This window comes from Manis pentadactyla, chromosome 1 (assembly GCF_030020395.1).
Source record: "Manis pentadactyla isolate mManPen7 chromosome 1, mManPen7.hap1, whole genome shotgun sequence".
Taxonomy (NCBI): domain Eukaryota; kingdom Metazoa; phylum Chordata; class Mammalia; order Pholidota; family Manidae; genus Manis; species Manis pentadactyla.
This window is the reverse complement of record NC_080019.1, coordinates 195418893-195435137: the sequence shown is the minus strand read 5'-3', so window position 1 is coordinate 195435137 and position 16245 is coordinate 195418893. Positions and strand designations below refer to the sequence as shown.

General features: G+C 46.1%; 1 protein-coding gene across 3 annotated transcripts in view; it reads right to left on the bottom strand.

The window, feature by feature from the left end:
• Positions 1–12997, bottom strand: part of TRAPPC10 (trafficking protein particle complex subunit 10) — a 109161-nt gene extending 96164 nt beyond the window's left edge. The window contains exon 1 of one of the 3 annotated variants that reach the window (XM_036912006.2): positions 12745–12997. In XM_036912006.2, the coding sequence (XP_036767901.2) occupies positions 12745–12811 (67 nt within the window). In that variant the 5' untranslated portion in view covers positions 12812–12997. The remainder of the gene's footprint in view (positions 1–12744) is intronic. The other 2 variants (XM_057505111.1, XM_036912005.2) reach the window with 2 other exon arrangements.
• Between the last annotated feature and the right edge of the window lie 3248 nt (positions 12998–16245).

Genomic DNA, 16245 nt, shown 5'->3' with positions numbered 1-16245 from the left:
AGAGCAAATCTCAAGGTCATCCCAGATTCAGAGCATGTGGAATGAACTCACATTGCAGAGGGCAATCTCTGTGAGCCCTCTCTGGCTCTCTGGCTTTATCTGATTAACTGCCTGAGTTCTTGGTGGGCCCCACCTTCTTTTCATCCCGCTCACATCTTCTTTCTGCCTAACACAACTATAAAAAGTAGATCAGAAACTTAAAAGGGAAAATTAAATCATTTAATTTGAAAAAAAACAAAACCAAACAAAACCTACGTAATACCTTTGACCTGATGACACAGGTCTTGCTGAGCTACAGTGGGGCTGGGACAGGTGGGGGGCAAAAAGTAACAGGCATCTGTTTCCTGTCCATTCACAGCACATGGGACTGGCACCCCACTGGCACTTTGCCCCAACTGTAAATCCCCTGAGCCCTCATCCCAGCCCCAGGAGAGAGTGCCACACTGCCTGTATGGAGACCCAGGCGCTGAGACCCTCGCTAACTGGCCCGACATCACCCTGTTAATGAGCACCAAAGCTGGCTGATTATCCTGAAGGCAGCCTGGCTCCAGCCTCACGGTCTTTCCTACTGTTCTGCTCCTCTATTTCTTTACTTCATTGTTTGCTGATTAATCTGCAGTGGCTGTTACAGATACTGCTAGCTGAGTATACAGGTTCCAGAAGGCCTTCCACCAACGGTAGACACTCCTGCATCTGCTCTCCACTGTTACCAATCCTCACACACACTGAGCTGCGACGGTCCCAACACAAAAGCACCAAAGGATACAGAAGCTACAACCATGAGAGAGAGGCAAAGAAAAACAAACTGTCCAGCCAATGTACAGCTGATAAACAGCTTTCCTAGTACTTGATACCATACATTTTCAAGACCACTATTTTTATTTGATAATTTATGTTGGATAAAAGATCTTAAATATTTTAAATATTTGCTGATACTCAGACAGTATAATTTTTCTTCAAATTCTTTAGTATAATCTTCATAAAGGAAAACAGTAAATTTTCCAGCAAAACGTAACTCTCATTATCTTAACGTGTTGAAGACATCGAGACTGTTCTAGCCTGACAAGATGGCTACCTCCTGCCATCTCATGGGCAATGCCTGCATTTAAAATGGCCAGGCTTCTCTGGCAGGGCTCCACATGCTCTCCACAGCACTGATGGGGGAGGACAGGGTGGATGGCAGCTCAGCCTAAGGAAGCGTTTGGTGTAAGGCAGAGGAACTTGCACTTGGAGGGGAGAGGTGTCCCCCATCCGACAATCTTCTAGCTGGGACTCTAGACCTACATGACACAGCAGTGGGGTGGCTGGATGAGGACCAGATGACCTATTTCCAGACCCTTTCAAGCAAGAGATTCTGAGTCTACTTTTCAACAAAAAGTCAAAGGAAATATATAATTTTTCGAACAAATTTGCTTTCTAGAACATTTGCAGGAACAGCCATTGTTTACACATGCTATTAACCAAAGCAAGCAACAACTCATGATTAGGCAGTTCCCTCCTATTTGAAAATAAGTATTTTAAGAGGGCTGTCTTTAACCCTAAGAAGGGTTGGCCAGCCACAGACCATACATTAATTAGTTTCTGCTTAACAGCTTTTGGCACAACAGACTTTCAAATGGATGATAAAAAAGCCCAAGGTCACAAACTGGGAAGTCATTTCAGCCTATTCAATAATGTGTAAACTGTATTTGCAGTAATTTATGTATAATGTCAATGTGGTAATGTAAATTAATTAGTGCTTCAAACTGGCAGCTCTTTCATGGGGAAAACTAACAAGTGCATGACCAAGGGATATGGACACCCCCAGGCAGCTCTCCAGAGAACCTGCCCCTGAAAGGCCTTCACATTTGGGGGTGGGGCGGGCAATGAAGGTTAATGAGGAAGAACAAGAAGATCCAGATACCATTATCCAGATACCACAAGCAGGCAGCAAGGTTTCCCCTCAAACAACTGGCCACGGAGCACCCGTGTCTCTGCACAAGCCTGCCCCACCATCACCGGAAAGCACACTGCTGAGAAGGCACATGATACCCCCACAGCTTCACATGGCAGAGGCCAAGGTTAAAGAAAGTAACCCCTACACTCCACACGGTGGGGGTCGCCTTTGCTTGGCTGTCAGTTGTCACAGATCCTCTGCTAAAATGACAGGTTATTTTGGTCACCAGTCAGTCTACCCTGCCACTTCGCTGGCTTTCATGTGACGCCCATTCCATCTAGCTTTCCTCAGACTCTCACTATGACATACACGTGGCTCACTCCCACTCTGCTTTCTCACTTCCCCAGGCCCCAGTCTATATAAGTTACTATGACCAGTAGTTGTGATCAAAGAGAAAAAAGCATAATATGTCAGCATTCATCAAGTTTTACACCGTGGGAGTTCACAGAAGAGCCACAACCAATATACAGAGACTAGTCACAAGACAGAAAGTCCCAAATTCGTTTCCTCTTTCAATGGAAAGATAATTTAGCATGCCAAGATGCTCACAGGCCCTGTGCGCTAAGGAGTGTGAGTAAACACCTGAAACCCCAGGGACCACAGTCACCTCCTCTAGCACTGAGAGACCAGACTGGGCTTAACACTGAAGAGTTTAAACAGAAAAAAATCAGATAAATGCATCTTAATACAAGAACACTTAAGAATCAGCCTTTAATGGCTTCTTTGCTTTTAAATAAAGAAAATGTAGGTTGGTTGTAGCAGTTTGAATCACAGCACTTGCAGTTCAAGAAGAGAGGAGCAGCTCCAGCCACGCCCCTGTCCTGTGGCTCTTGGAGAGACGGGTTCCCAAACTGCTTTCTTCCAAGATTTCCCCCTCACCTCCTTAAAGTCCTTGTTCAAACATCACTTTCAATGAGGTCCAACTCACGAGGGCTTCGCCCTCATGGCCTAATCTAATCCTGATTCCCTCCCGAAAGCCCCATCTCCAAATACCAGCACAAGGGGGTTTAGGGCTTCAACAAGTGAAATGGGGAGTGAGGCAGGGAGAACACATTCAGTCCATAACACACACACTTAGAGATAAATCATGCCTGGGATTTGCTTCAAAGTAACATAGGATTGGAGGGAATCAGGGAATAGAGAAGCAAGATTAGCCAGTATACCCAAATGTTGAAACTGCGTGAGAGTCTACTCTTATACATATCTACAAGTTTCCATAGTACTTATCCCCTATTATATAATTTACTGCTTATGTGTATTGTGTATTTTCTCTTGCTAGAATGTAAGCTCACAATGCCACCTGAGCATCTGCAACAGAGCCTGGCATGTCACAGATGCTGAGTACATACTCACTATTGGTGAACCTCACCTACTCCTTCATAGTCTACCCTGGACAGCCCAGGGCCCCCAGAGAACAGGCCATCCTACAGCAGAAGTAATGGCAGTGCTGGTGTCAAAACAGGTCCTCAGAACATGAATTCAACTTCAGAATGAGTCAGATTCTACTAAAAGTTTCTAATGTAGCTGACTTACTCCATTCTTAGATTACTGAACTAAAAGAAGTGATGTCTTCATCTTTTCTAACTCTATAGCAAAGGCTTTCTCTGAGGGATAATTCTAGGGACAAGCCCCCTTCCCGGTGGGCAGAAGGTGTCTGAGTCCCTTGGGAAGTCATGGTAGAGGAGGGGCCAGCCACCCTAATGCTGGACCTCTCTGTGCTACACCAGGGGCCCTGGCCAGGCCCAGCACAACTGGCCCTCAGGCCTTCAGCTTTAAATGACCTGTGATGGGCCTTCCTATTGTTCACCTGGGTGCTCAGAAACTTCCCAACTGATCCAGCTGAACTCAAAGTGCCCATAAATGGTGAACTACAAATTTAGTAAAAATCACTACCCAAAGGAGGTTATTCTCAACTCCAAGGCTCTACCTAAAATCACAGCTCTGGAACTTATTATAATGACTTTTAAATGCTAAACAGATATGTTAAAAATAAGAAAAATTTCCAAAATACAATGGTCCCTTGTCAAACCGAGGTCTAAACCTATTGTCAGTGTCTTCATAATCTCTCTGCTCGTTTTTTTCTTAATTTTGCAAACAAGGGCCTAAATGATACTAAGAAACAAAAAATCATGTTGATCAAGCACAAAAAGCCAAGTAAAGGCATTTATTTCCCTGGGGAGAAAAAAATGAAGGAAGGGGCAATTACAAAAAAGCGCTCCTCTTTTTCCAAGACATCATCCCACCTTGTATCAACATCGAGAGCCCCAAATCCCAGATGCCAAGAACCATTCCTCTGGTCAAGAGTTCAGTGAGGACAAATCTCCAAAGAAAAAAGCAGCAATATAAAACCCAAGACGCTTGACGGAGGCTGGCCAGTCGGTGCCAGGATCCCAGTGCATATGCGTGGTGTAGGCAATGGATGGGGCCCCCCAACAGTTGTCACATCCTGACCCCCAGAACCTATGAATGGAGCTTTATGTGCAAAAGGGTCTTTGTAGGTGTAATTAAGTTTAGGATCGCAAATGAGATCATCTCAGACCATCCGTGTGGGCTCTAAATCTGACATGTGTCCTGATCAGAGACAGAAGAGAAAACCCAGGGGCAGAGGAGGCCACGAGGAGCGGATACCGAGACTGGAGTGATGTGGTCACAAGCCACGGACTGCTGAGGGTTTCTAGGAGCGGAAGAGGCAGGAAGGCCCCTACCCTAGAGCCTCAGGAAGGGGCACAGCCCTGCCCACACCTAGATTTTCAGCTTCTGGTCTCTAGACTGAGAGCATAGATACATTTCTGTTATTTTAAGTCACCAAGTTTCTGAGCATTTGTTACAGCAGCTCTAGAAAATTAATACACATGGCATAAAATACAAAAAACAGAATGCACAATTGTTTCCTACTGCTACTCCAATTCATGTTTTAGACATGTTTTTGGCTATACTTCTTCAATGTCAAAGTGAACAAAGCTGAACAGGTAATTCAGAAGAGGTCCCATCACCAATAAACATACAAAAAGAACTTCAATCATCAGGTATGTGCATACCCAAACAACAAGGACGACCTTGGGCTGGATGAAGCCTGCTTAGGGATGATATACCAAAAGCAAACCCGTAAGAGAAAAACTGATGACTGGTCTTCAAAATTAAAAATGTCTGCACTTCAAAAGACACACTAGGGAAATTAAAGGACAGTCAATGATTAGGAGAAAATATGTGAAAATCATGTTATCTAATAAAGGACACATATGCAGAAAACATAATGAGATCTTACAAATCAGTGCTAACTGAAATTTAAAATGGGCAAAAGTTTTGAATGAACAGTTCACTAAAGAAGATACACAAATGACTAAGAAGAATAAGCAGGATGCTCAACATCACGAGTCAGCAGGGAAATACAAATTAAAACACAAATCGGCACCAATTCACACCCACTAGGAAACTAGAATAACATAGACAAGTATGAGTGAACACGTGTGCAGAACCAGGGCCCTCAGCATTGCTGGTGGGGAACGCTAAGCAGCACAACCACACTGGAAAGCCATTTAGCAGTTTCTTCAAAAGCAAGACACAAGGTTATCACACAACACAGGAATTCTGTTCCTAAAAATCTTCCCATGAAAAATAAAAACACCTCTGCTCAAAGATATGCATGCAAATGTCCACAGCAGCCTTATTCACAGCAGCCAGACACCAGAAACAATCCAAGTAACAATCAACTGATGAATGACAAACAAGATGTGGTCGGCCAGCAGTCAGTGGCACAACTGTGTAACCCCCAAAACACTGTGGGTGAAAGAAGCCAAACACAGACCACAAACGCCACAGTTTCATTTCTGTGAGATGTCTAGAAAACACAGATTGATAGAGACAGAAAGCAGATCAGCAGATGCCTATGCCTGGGGGTAGAAGCAGGCATCAAATGCCAAGTGCAAGGGAACTTCTCAGGGTGAAGGGCACGTGCTCTAACTGCATTATGGTGACGGCCGCACAACTCTAAAACTTCCCAAGAGCTGTACACTGACAATGGACAAATGCCACAGTGCGTAGGTTAGAGCTCAGTAAAGCTATTTAAAAAAAACAGTGATAGTTCTTCCCCATCCCTCAGACTGGCAAAGTGAAAAAGAAGATCCTGCCCCCCAGGGGAACATAACTAGGAGCCCAGCCTCCCACCATCCAGAGGCCACTTTCAAACTTAGCCGCTCCCATCTTTCAACCCAGCAAGTCCACTTCTGGACTCCACTCTTTATAATAAAAACATATTCCTTTTATTTAAGCATTTTTAAAGATTAAGTTCAGTTTGGAAAAGTTACAGATGTATCTTCTTCAAGGCTTCATCCACATGCCAGGTGATAATCCCTCAAGCCTAATGCTCTGCCTCAGAAGTCCCATCAGTGACCCAAGAATGCTGTGGTCTGGGAGTAAATCTCTCTGGTTGTAGTAAAGAACGCACACCTGACCATGACTGCGAAGGACACGGTCCTTGGCTGACCAGTTAGCTGGAGTTCTTCGACTGGAATAACATGTTTCTGAGATTCAAAAACTCCAGGGAATGTTCCAGCATCAAAAAACCTAAGTGCATAGCAGTTTACCTAAAAACAAGTCTGAGAGGGCAGGATTCAAGTTCCAAGAATTTCCTACAAAGCTGTCTTGATAAAAACGAATGCTTGAAGAAAATAACGTTATGTCATCAAAACCTTCTAACTTATAGAGCATTAAGTGGCACGGTGCAGTTTTTCCCTTAAAGAAATGCTTATTCATTTATTTAATCTATTCAACAAATAATTACTGAGCACCCACTCTGTGCCAACCACTGCTCTAGGCACCTCAAACAGTGCAACGAACAAAACATGTAAAATTCTTGCGGTTCTGCACATTCTAGATTTGCAAGTAGCCAGAGTCAGGGGTGGAGAAAGACAAAAGACAAATGTCAGGGGGTTCTGAGCAAAGATGAATAAAATCAACAGGGTGCCAAACAGCAGTAGAGAGTGGGAGGTGGCCTTTGAGAGTCACCAGAGGGAGGGAGGGGACCAACAGGGAAGCACTGATGCACCAAGGGAAGAGTGGGTGTGGCTGCAGGTGGTCAGGGCACAGCCAGGAAGCCACGGTGGGGACCTGGGGGCTGCACGTCAGGGAGGATCTTTTTGCCCACGGAAAGGTCTGTGAATGCTATGCAGAGAAGATGGTCAGCCCCTGGAGGGAGCTGAGCTGAGGAATTACTTCTCTTTCAGGGGGATGGCCCTGAACCCCACAGAAGATGAGCATCAGCAGGTGCAGGTGCAGTAGGAGGCCAGGTGGGGGGCCCCTGGAGCAGACCCAGGCGGAGGTGAAGGGGGAGTCCGAGGGAGCAGCAGTACAGGCGGGGAGAAGCAGGTGAACTCCAGGTATGAGTCAAAGATGAAACAGTGTTTGCTAATAGACTCAAGGTCAATTTGAGAGGAAATGAGGAGTCATGACTGACCCTAAAATCATCAATTTTTAATTTAAAACCAAATATTCTCTAAGACCAAAATACAGTGAACACATTCAAAATTCGTGTTACGAGGAAAGACGCGGTGAGGATGGAAGGGAGGAAGATGGAAGGACAGGTGAGTCTAAGGAGGGGAGAGAGGCACGGGGGCCAATGAGGGGGAGGCTGTTTGGGAAGACAGGCGTAACAGTACTTGAGCAGAGCCGTCTTCTGCCACCCCTGGGGTGCCACCTAAATCTGAAGCCACCAGGCACGGAAGATCAGCACATGAGCCTCTGTGAGGCCACACACACTGTCATGCAGTGCATGTGCAAGGATACTCTATCAGGTGGCAAAAAGCATTATTTTGGACAAAAACTTCTTCAGCCAGTCATCTGCAATTCCACTAAAAGATGCCCAGCTCAGCCCTTCCTGTCTCAGTGTGTGCGCCACACCATCCAGTTGGCAGTTCCTTTCTAAGGAGAGGCTGGCTCATATCTGCCATATTTGATTATGTCAGAGATTCACTGGTGCTTCACAATAAAAAATCAGACCCTTGAATTTCACTTGGATAAACCAAATTCCAATTTACTAGAAATTTCAGAAACACACTTTGTAAATGACTCATGTGAGCTAAGTTCAAATAGAAAAGGAAGCTTTTCAGTTCGAAACCATCATTTCAAATCCACCTAGAGTTAGGCTAATAACATGGGTTCCCAAAATGTGTACGCAGGTGCTTTTCCATACCACATCAAACCCAGAGGCCCCCCAGGGTATTTTAAATTTATGAGGGAACAGCAATGCTGAAGATGTACTGGACCCCACTTGAAGTATTCACAGTTTCAACACTGGATCGTGCTACATTCCTTTCAATGACAACATTATCACCACAAAATGGTAGTTGCTGTGATAAAAGGCAAGCACACACACAAAAATCAAAGAGGATGGCAGTGTCCAATCTGATTCCCATGTTAGAGAAGTTGTGAAGTGTCCAACATGTGCAACATTAGTATGTTATTGTGGTCATTTAAAAATGAAATAACTTTTTTCCTACAATTTACGTGTATTATTTTTTCAAACAGCTACTGTTAAGACATATACTTATTTAATAAAATTATCTGGACCTAGCTACTTAATTAATGGAATCATTAAGTATTCCTTTTAACCAAGAGTCATGAAAAAAATCACAGAAACTAAAAATAGAAATACCATTTGACCTGGTAATTCCACTCCTAGGAACTTACGAAAAGAAAACAACTTCTCAGATTCAAAAAGACATATGCACCCCTATGTTTACCACAGCACTACTTACAATAGCCAAGATATAGAAGCAACCTAAGTGTCCATCAGTTAATGAATGGATAAAGATGTGGTACATATACACAATGGAATTCTATTCAGCCATAAGAAAGAAACAAATCCTACCATTTGCAACAACATGGATGGAGCTAGAGGGTATTATGCTCAGTGAAATAAGCCAGGTGGAGAAAGACAAGTACCAAATGATTTCCCTCATTTGTGGAGTATAACAATGAAGCAAAATTGAAGGAACAAAATAGCAGCAGACTCAGACTCCAAGAAGGGCCTAGTGGTTACTAAAGGGGAGGGGTGGAAGGGGGGTAGGGCGGGTGGAGAGGGAGGGAGAAGGGGACTGTGGAGTATCATGATTTGTGCACATGGTGTTGGGGGGTCATGAGGAAGACAGTGTAGCTCAGACAAACAGGGACTCTGTGGCATCTTACTACACTGATGGACAGTGACTGCAATGGGGTACGGAGTGGGGAGGGGCGCTCAATAATAAGGGTGAATGTAATAACCACATTGTTTTTCTTGGGAAACCTTAGTAAGAGTGTGTATCAATGATACCTTAATAAATAAATAAATAAAAATCACAGAGACACTAAAGGTACCATAAACAGAGGAGGTTCAGGAATCTCCCCTTAGGAGCTAACACAGTTTTGCATGATGATCACTCTTCTGAGTACCTTACACATATTCATTCTTTTAACCCCCCATTAACCCATAGATAGGTACTGTCATTATCAGTGTTTCACAAGTGAGGAAGAGTTTATTTAACAGCCTAAGGGTGCACATCAGGCCTGTTTGGAACCCCACACAAGGAGAGGTCAGCACATCCAGGCTGCCTTCAGTCCCTGCCCTCCAAATATGCCCCATGGCACAACTGAAGGTTCCTATGAGAAATGTTTTTCTCCTTCTCAACTGCTGATTCACTATTGGTTTAAGAATTCAATATGGACCAAGACCTGCATTTCTGTGCAATTTTTTTTAAAAAGAGACACTTTTAAGTTATTTTTCCAGTAATGAAAATGAGTGGTTAAATCACAAGCATCGGAATTGGTGGAAGTTACCACATGCAAATTTAGAAACTTTAACCTACAGGGGAAAAAGAAACAAACTCCAACCAGGTGCAAAGCACTACAGATCTGCTCATATTTGTTGCCTTTTTCCCCCTTTCAAAATTTATAATGTCAGATCTGAACCCCCACTCAGAAAAAGTAAATAGCAATATAAGACATGACTCATGAGAACAGATCACTGGGACGGAAAATTGTTATTTTTCAGGCACTATACAATTCCATGTGGGTGGGCTATTTTAGGTATGATGCTGAGCATCAACAAAGACAAGCCACAAACCAGTGGAATCACAATAACCTGGACTACAGAACGAGATGGCCAGAAAAGGAACATAAATTCCCCATCATACTCCTGGATCAGAAACCTAAGTAGTTATCCTAAAGTACTGACCGGATGGTTGAAAACAAAAAATCTAAGCTAAAATTTGAATTTAGATCAAATGGATCTGCTGGATTTGTTTCAGTTTCACTGTGCATTTTTCATGATTAATAAATTATACTACAGTTATTCAAATTGCTCTGATTAGGGAATTCATCACCCAAGGTCATCACATTAGTAACACCAACGGTCCAGCTGGCACCCCTGTGCACTTCAGGTCCACTCTCCAGCCTCTACAAGCCTAACCAATCTTGGGCTTGGAGGATCCCCTGCTAAGGTGGTCACTCCACACCAGAGGCCAATGGAAACTCTTAATTACGGACTGAAGGCCATCAAAACTTTGAGGTAGTTTCAGAATACTATTAAAGTAACTGAGCAAGTTTTTCAAGCAATAAAATATTGTTTACCCCTAATCTCTGGGGACTTTCCATTCTTCTCATGGCCACATATAAACAGTTCCCAGATTTACCTGAACCACTTTCATTCTACATTCTTAAAAATGACATAGAAGTCATTTTCACTTAAAATAAAATGTTATAAATTCTATGAAAAAAAAACGAAAACAACCATAAAACCTGCTTTCGTTTTACAATGAACACAGGGTAAATCAATAAATAAAATGAACACAGACCTCAGAGGGGTGCAATGGTTAGGTAAGAATTCAAGGTGAAGATGTAAACAGACTTTCTGAGAACAAAAATGTTGAACACCCAGAACTTGTGCATGAGATAAAAAGTCTGAGGAATGTGGAGCCTCTGGGTGGATTCTTTTGAACCAAGTTTCTGACTGCGGCTGGCTGCACCACTTAAACCAGCCTCTGCACTCAAGCAGGTGCAGCTGAAAGAATGGAACGAGACGAAGTATGAAGTGAAAGCACAACGAGTGCTTACCAAAACTTCAGCCCGAGATACTAACATCTAACTTAAGTGTGAACTACGAAGTCACCCTTTCTAAAGGTTAAAGAATCTTTAACTTTTAAAGTGATCTTTTTCATTTTTCAAGCTTTCTCTCAAAGTGTACTGAAGCCACCTTCTTTTCTGAGACTCCAATAATGAAAGGTTGTGCCTTTTAAGACAGAGAAACTGCCAGCAGAGATAACACATCGACTGGCCTTTAAACACAGAAGGGGCCTCCACCAATATACTTATTATAATAAACCTGTAGGAAAGAAAGCTGTCCTCGAACTGTCTGTCATGCATGTGCATATGAAACTGAACATTGAACTCATACCTCAAACACTGACACCAGGGGTAACAATTGACCCATTTAGCCCCAGCTGAATTCCACAGAGCTTAAGGAACTTTGTCTTAAGAAACTTATGCTTGTACAAATGTCTACAGAAACATACTATATTGAAGTATAAGCTAAGAGGTATGAAATATATTTAGATATGTGGATGCCCGAGAGGCAGTATTTATTCAGCACTCACAATGTGCAGGGCACCTGGGGGGAAGTTCCAGGATCTGGAAGACACTGAAACCTAAAATGGAGAGCATGGCTCCTCTTGCCTGAGGATTCAGAAAGCACCTGGAAGCTGCAGGCCTCCAGACCAGCTCTGCAGGCACCTGTCCTCTGGGAATGAAGTGGAGAATCCTGAGTAAGACTTTCAGTTGACTTTCAGTATTCTGAGGGGAAAAAGAAAACAGCTTTTGCTCAACTATGCAAATGTCCAAATTTAGATGAGACACTGTCCATTTCCCTAAGAGAGTTTATCATCTGAAGATGAAGCACCAAACTTTAAATACACAATTTCTCAGGGATCTCACAAGAAGGAGCATACAAGGAGTGTGCCCATTAAAAGAGAGCAAACACGGGAGAGTGCTCCAGGCCTATGGCCCAGGGGCCCAGATTCTGCTTCCTTTCAAAGCACGGAAGACCATCTGATACAAGATACAGAATACTTACTGTCAAAGGTCAAAAACCCTAATAGTTTGAAATACTTCTCGGAAAGTCATCAAGATTTCAACCAACATTAACACTTCCCACGAGAGCTCAGTATTTTTAAAGTATTTCATTCTGAAGTTACAATTCTTTAAATCAGGGGAGACTTTTTTCTGTAGCAGAAAAACAATTCGTTTGCGCGTGTAGAAATGTGGCTCACACACAAACACCGACGCCCCAAACCAAGAGGCAGCAAGCAGTCCGGCTGACCAGAGCGTGGACTCGAGAGCGGGGCCGCAGTGGGCGAGCAGCTCGCCTCCGGGCAGCCTCCGCTGGGAAGGGACTTCCCTGCAGCCAATCGCAGAGCAGCGCGGACCGAGCCCGGCGCGCAGGGCTGCACTGCCGGTGCCTGTGCACAGGAGCCGGCGTCAACGGACTCGCGGCTGTCGCCGGGGGAAGCTGCCCGGAGCGCGAACCCCGGCCGGCCGGCAGAGCCCAGCACGCCCGGAAGCAGCCCGATCCGAGCGGGAAGGTCGGCTTCCCAGCCCCGGGCTGAGGCGCGCACGGCGGCCCCCGTTCCTCGCCCGCGGCTCCGGGGCGCGTCCCGGACGCTTCAAACTGCGGCCGAAGCTGCCCGGGAGTCGCGGTAGCGCGTCGGAGGGCGCCCCGGGGCAGACGCCCAGCCACACCTCCACTCCAGGAAGCCGCCGGGCCGGCGCCCGCGGGCACTCACAGGTGACGATGGGCTTGTTCTCCATGGTGTAGACCACCGGCGGCAGCGGCTCCTCAGCGGCGTCCATGGGCGTCCGGCGTCACCGGCCCGGCCCCCTGCGCCCCATGGGCAGCCCCGAGGCCGCGCCGGGCCAGTCCGAGCCTGAGCCGCCACCCGGCCGCGACAGCGACGCCAGCCCGCCCCGCCGCCGAGGCAGCTCCGGAGCCGGCCGCCCGCCCCACTTCCGGTCCCGGCGCATCCGCGTTACCGCTTCCGGGGCGCGGGCTTAAAGGGCAGGCCTCCGCGCGGACGGTGCTGTTCTTCGACTGGGAGGCATCCCCGCGGCGGGGGAGGGAGGTGGGGCGCGCCTAGGCGGCTGCAGGTTTCCCACCGCGCCTCGGGGCGGAGTGCCGGCGCCGAGGGGCTGTACAGCTGAGGCTGCCGCCGCAGGGACACGCCGCGGTGCCCCCCAACAGCTTCGCTCCTCCCTGAGCGCCACGCCAGGGGAGGCCTCACCGCCCCCGACCCCTGCTGGACTGGGTGACCACTCCCACCGTGCATATTCCGGGACGCGGCCCAGGCAGCCGGGTGACCGCAGCCGCCGCGAGCCACTGACTGCACGTGCACGCGGGGCTTGAGGGGGGGGGGTCGCTGACGACAGGCACGTGCACACGGGGATCGGGGCGTCGCTGAACGATGGCACCAGTACGGGAGTTCCCAGGGTGTGTTGACCATGGGTACGTGCGCACGGGATCTCTGAGGTCGCTGAGGACTGGCACGTGCACAATCGGTTTAGCTGGGGGCGGGCATAGGCAATATACACCCCAACACAGGCAGGATCCCTGGAGTCACCGCATGTGGACACCGGACAATTTCTCACCTGTGTCAGTCTTGCCCATTACCCAGCTTTGGTATTTTCCGCAGACACGTGCTGCCTAAGAAGGAATCAGTTAAGACACCAAATTAATTCCCACTGCTGGACTGATGGCGGTTACCCCCTTTGAAATTCCTAGGCTTGTGTGTGCTTTTTATACTGGTGCCATAAAGTAGAAAGAGATTATATACCTTCTCACTACAACCGAAGACCCTTTAGCACCCAAACTCCTCCAGCCCCACCTTGGAGTCCAGCTCCTAGGAATCCTTGCAGATGGTTGGAATGAACCACCTCTCTGCATTTCCACAACTCACTGCCCCCACTCCCGTTATCACTCATTTCCTGTCTCCATGACACCAAAATTCTTGATTTAAAGACTGTACCTTTTAATTGTACCCCATTACCCAGCTACATAGGGCTTTCTATGGAATAGGTACATTTGGGGAATGCTACAAAATTAAACCTTACTTTAACTGCATGTAAGTTTCTTGTGCAAGGAAAGCAGGTTTGGAGTAACTTTTGCAAATGAAATAAAATTAATTTACATGTGAAATAGTTTGAGTGTGATCAGAGCTGCTAAATGTGTATGTGTGGTGTAGCATGATACCAGATGTGTATATTCAGCCCCAGAGATGAATTCTATATACATTTTTAAACCACATGAAGTTATGTATGTTTTAAACAGTTATCTCTTAGGGAGATTATGGGAAACAGAAAAAGCGTACCATTTATGTTTATCCATTTGTTGATCATTCCGAGCTATCCTTTCCTTCCTATATGGACCCAGTTCCTACCTGGTATCATTTCCTTCCACCTAAAGACCATCCTTTAGCATTTCCTGTTGTATCTGGCTAGCCACAGTTTCTCTCAATTGTATCTGAAAATATTTTTATCTGACCTCATTTTTTTAAGAATATTTTTGCTGGACATAGAGTTTAGGGTTAAGTTTTCTAAATTCAGCAGTTTGAAGGTTTATACCATTGTTTTCTGGTTTACAATGTGTCTGATAGAAGTCAGTGGAGGAGGGGGGCGGAAGATGGCGGCGTGAGTAGAGCAGCGGAAATCTCCTCCCAAAACAACATATATCTATGAAAATATAACAAAGACAACCCTTCCTAGAATAAAGACCAGAGGACACAGGACAATATCCAGACCACATCCACACCTGAGAGAACCCAGCGCCTCGCGAAGGGGGTAAGATACAAGCCCCGGCCCCGCGGGAGCCGAGCGCCCCTCCCCCCAGCTCCCGGCGGGAGAAGAGCAGGCAGAGCGGGAGGGAGACGGAGCCCAGGGCTGCCGAACACCCAGCCCCAGCCATCCGGGCCAGAGTGTAGGGCCCTCGATACTGGGAAAACAGGGCAGCAAGAACAGTGAGCAGGCACTGGAGGCTGGGCGACAGAGGACATAAGAAAAGCGCGCGACCATTTTTTTTTTTTTTTTTGCTTTTTTGCTGCTTTGTTTTGGCGAGCGCTGTTTGGAAGTCTTAAAGGGACAGGGACCCCAATATTAGGGAAACAGGGCAGAAAGACCGGTGAGCAGAGGCCTGAGGCTGACACCGGAGAATAAAGAAAAACGAACGACCACCTTTTTTTTTTTTTTTTAAATAAAAAATTTTTTTTTTTTTTTAATTAAAAAAATTTTTTTTCTTGTTTTTTTTTGTGGTCGTTGTTTTGTTTTGGCGGGTGCTTTTTGGAAGTCTTAAAGGGGCAGGGCGGGCCACTTAATCCAGAGGTAGGGAATCCGGGACCTCTGGGCACCCTAACCCCTGGGCTGCAGGGAGCAGGGAGGCCCCTTACGGAGATAAATAGCCTCCCAGCAGCTCCTGCTCCAACGCGACTCCACCATTTTGGAGTAGCTGCCCGAGCCAGGCCACGCCCACAGCAACAGCGGAGATTAACTCCATAGCAGCCGGGCAGGAAGCAGAAGCCCTGTCTGCGCGCAGCTGCGCAGCACAAGCCACTAGAGGCCGCTGTTCTCCCAGGAGAGGAGGGCCACAAACCAACAAGAAAGGAAGTCCTTCCAGCCGTCACTCGTCCCAGTTCTGCAGACTATTCCTATCACCATGAAAAGGCAAAGCTACAGGCAGACAAAGATCACAGAGACAACACCAGAGAAGGAGACAGACCTAACCAGTCTTCCTGACAAAGAATTCAAAATAAGAATCATAAACATGCTGACAGAGATGCAGAGAAATACGCAAGAAAAATGGGATGAAGTCCGGAAAGAGATCACAGATGCCAGAAAGGAGATCGCAGAAATGAAACAAACTCTGGAAGGGTTTATAAGCAGAATGGATAGAATGCAAGAGGCCATTGATGGAATTGAAATCAGAGAACAGGAACGCATGGAAGCTGACATAGAGAGAGACAAAAGGATCTCCAGGAATGAAACAATATTAAGAGAACTGTGTGACCAATCTAAAAGGAGCAATATCCGTATTATAGGGGTCCCAGAAGAAGAAGAGAGAGGCAAAGAGATGGAAAGTATCTTAGAAGAAATAATTGCTGAAAACTTCCCCACACTGGGGGAGGAAGTAATCAAACAGACCACGGAAATACACAGAACCCCCAACAGAAAGGATCCAAGAAGGGCAACACCAAGACACATAATAATTAAAATGGCAAAGATCAAGGACAAGGAAAGAGTGT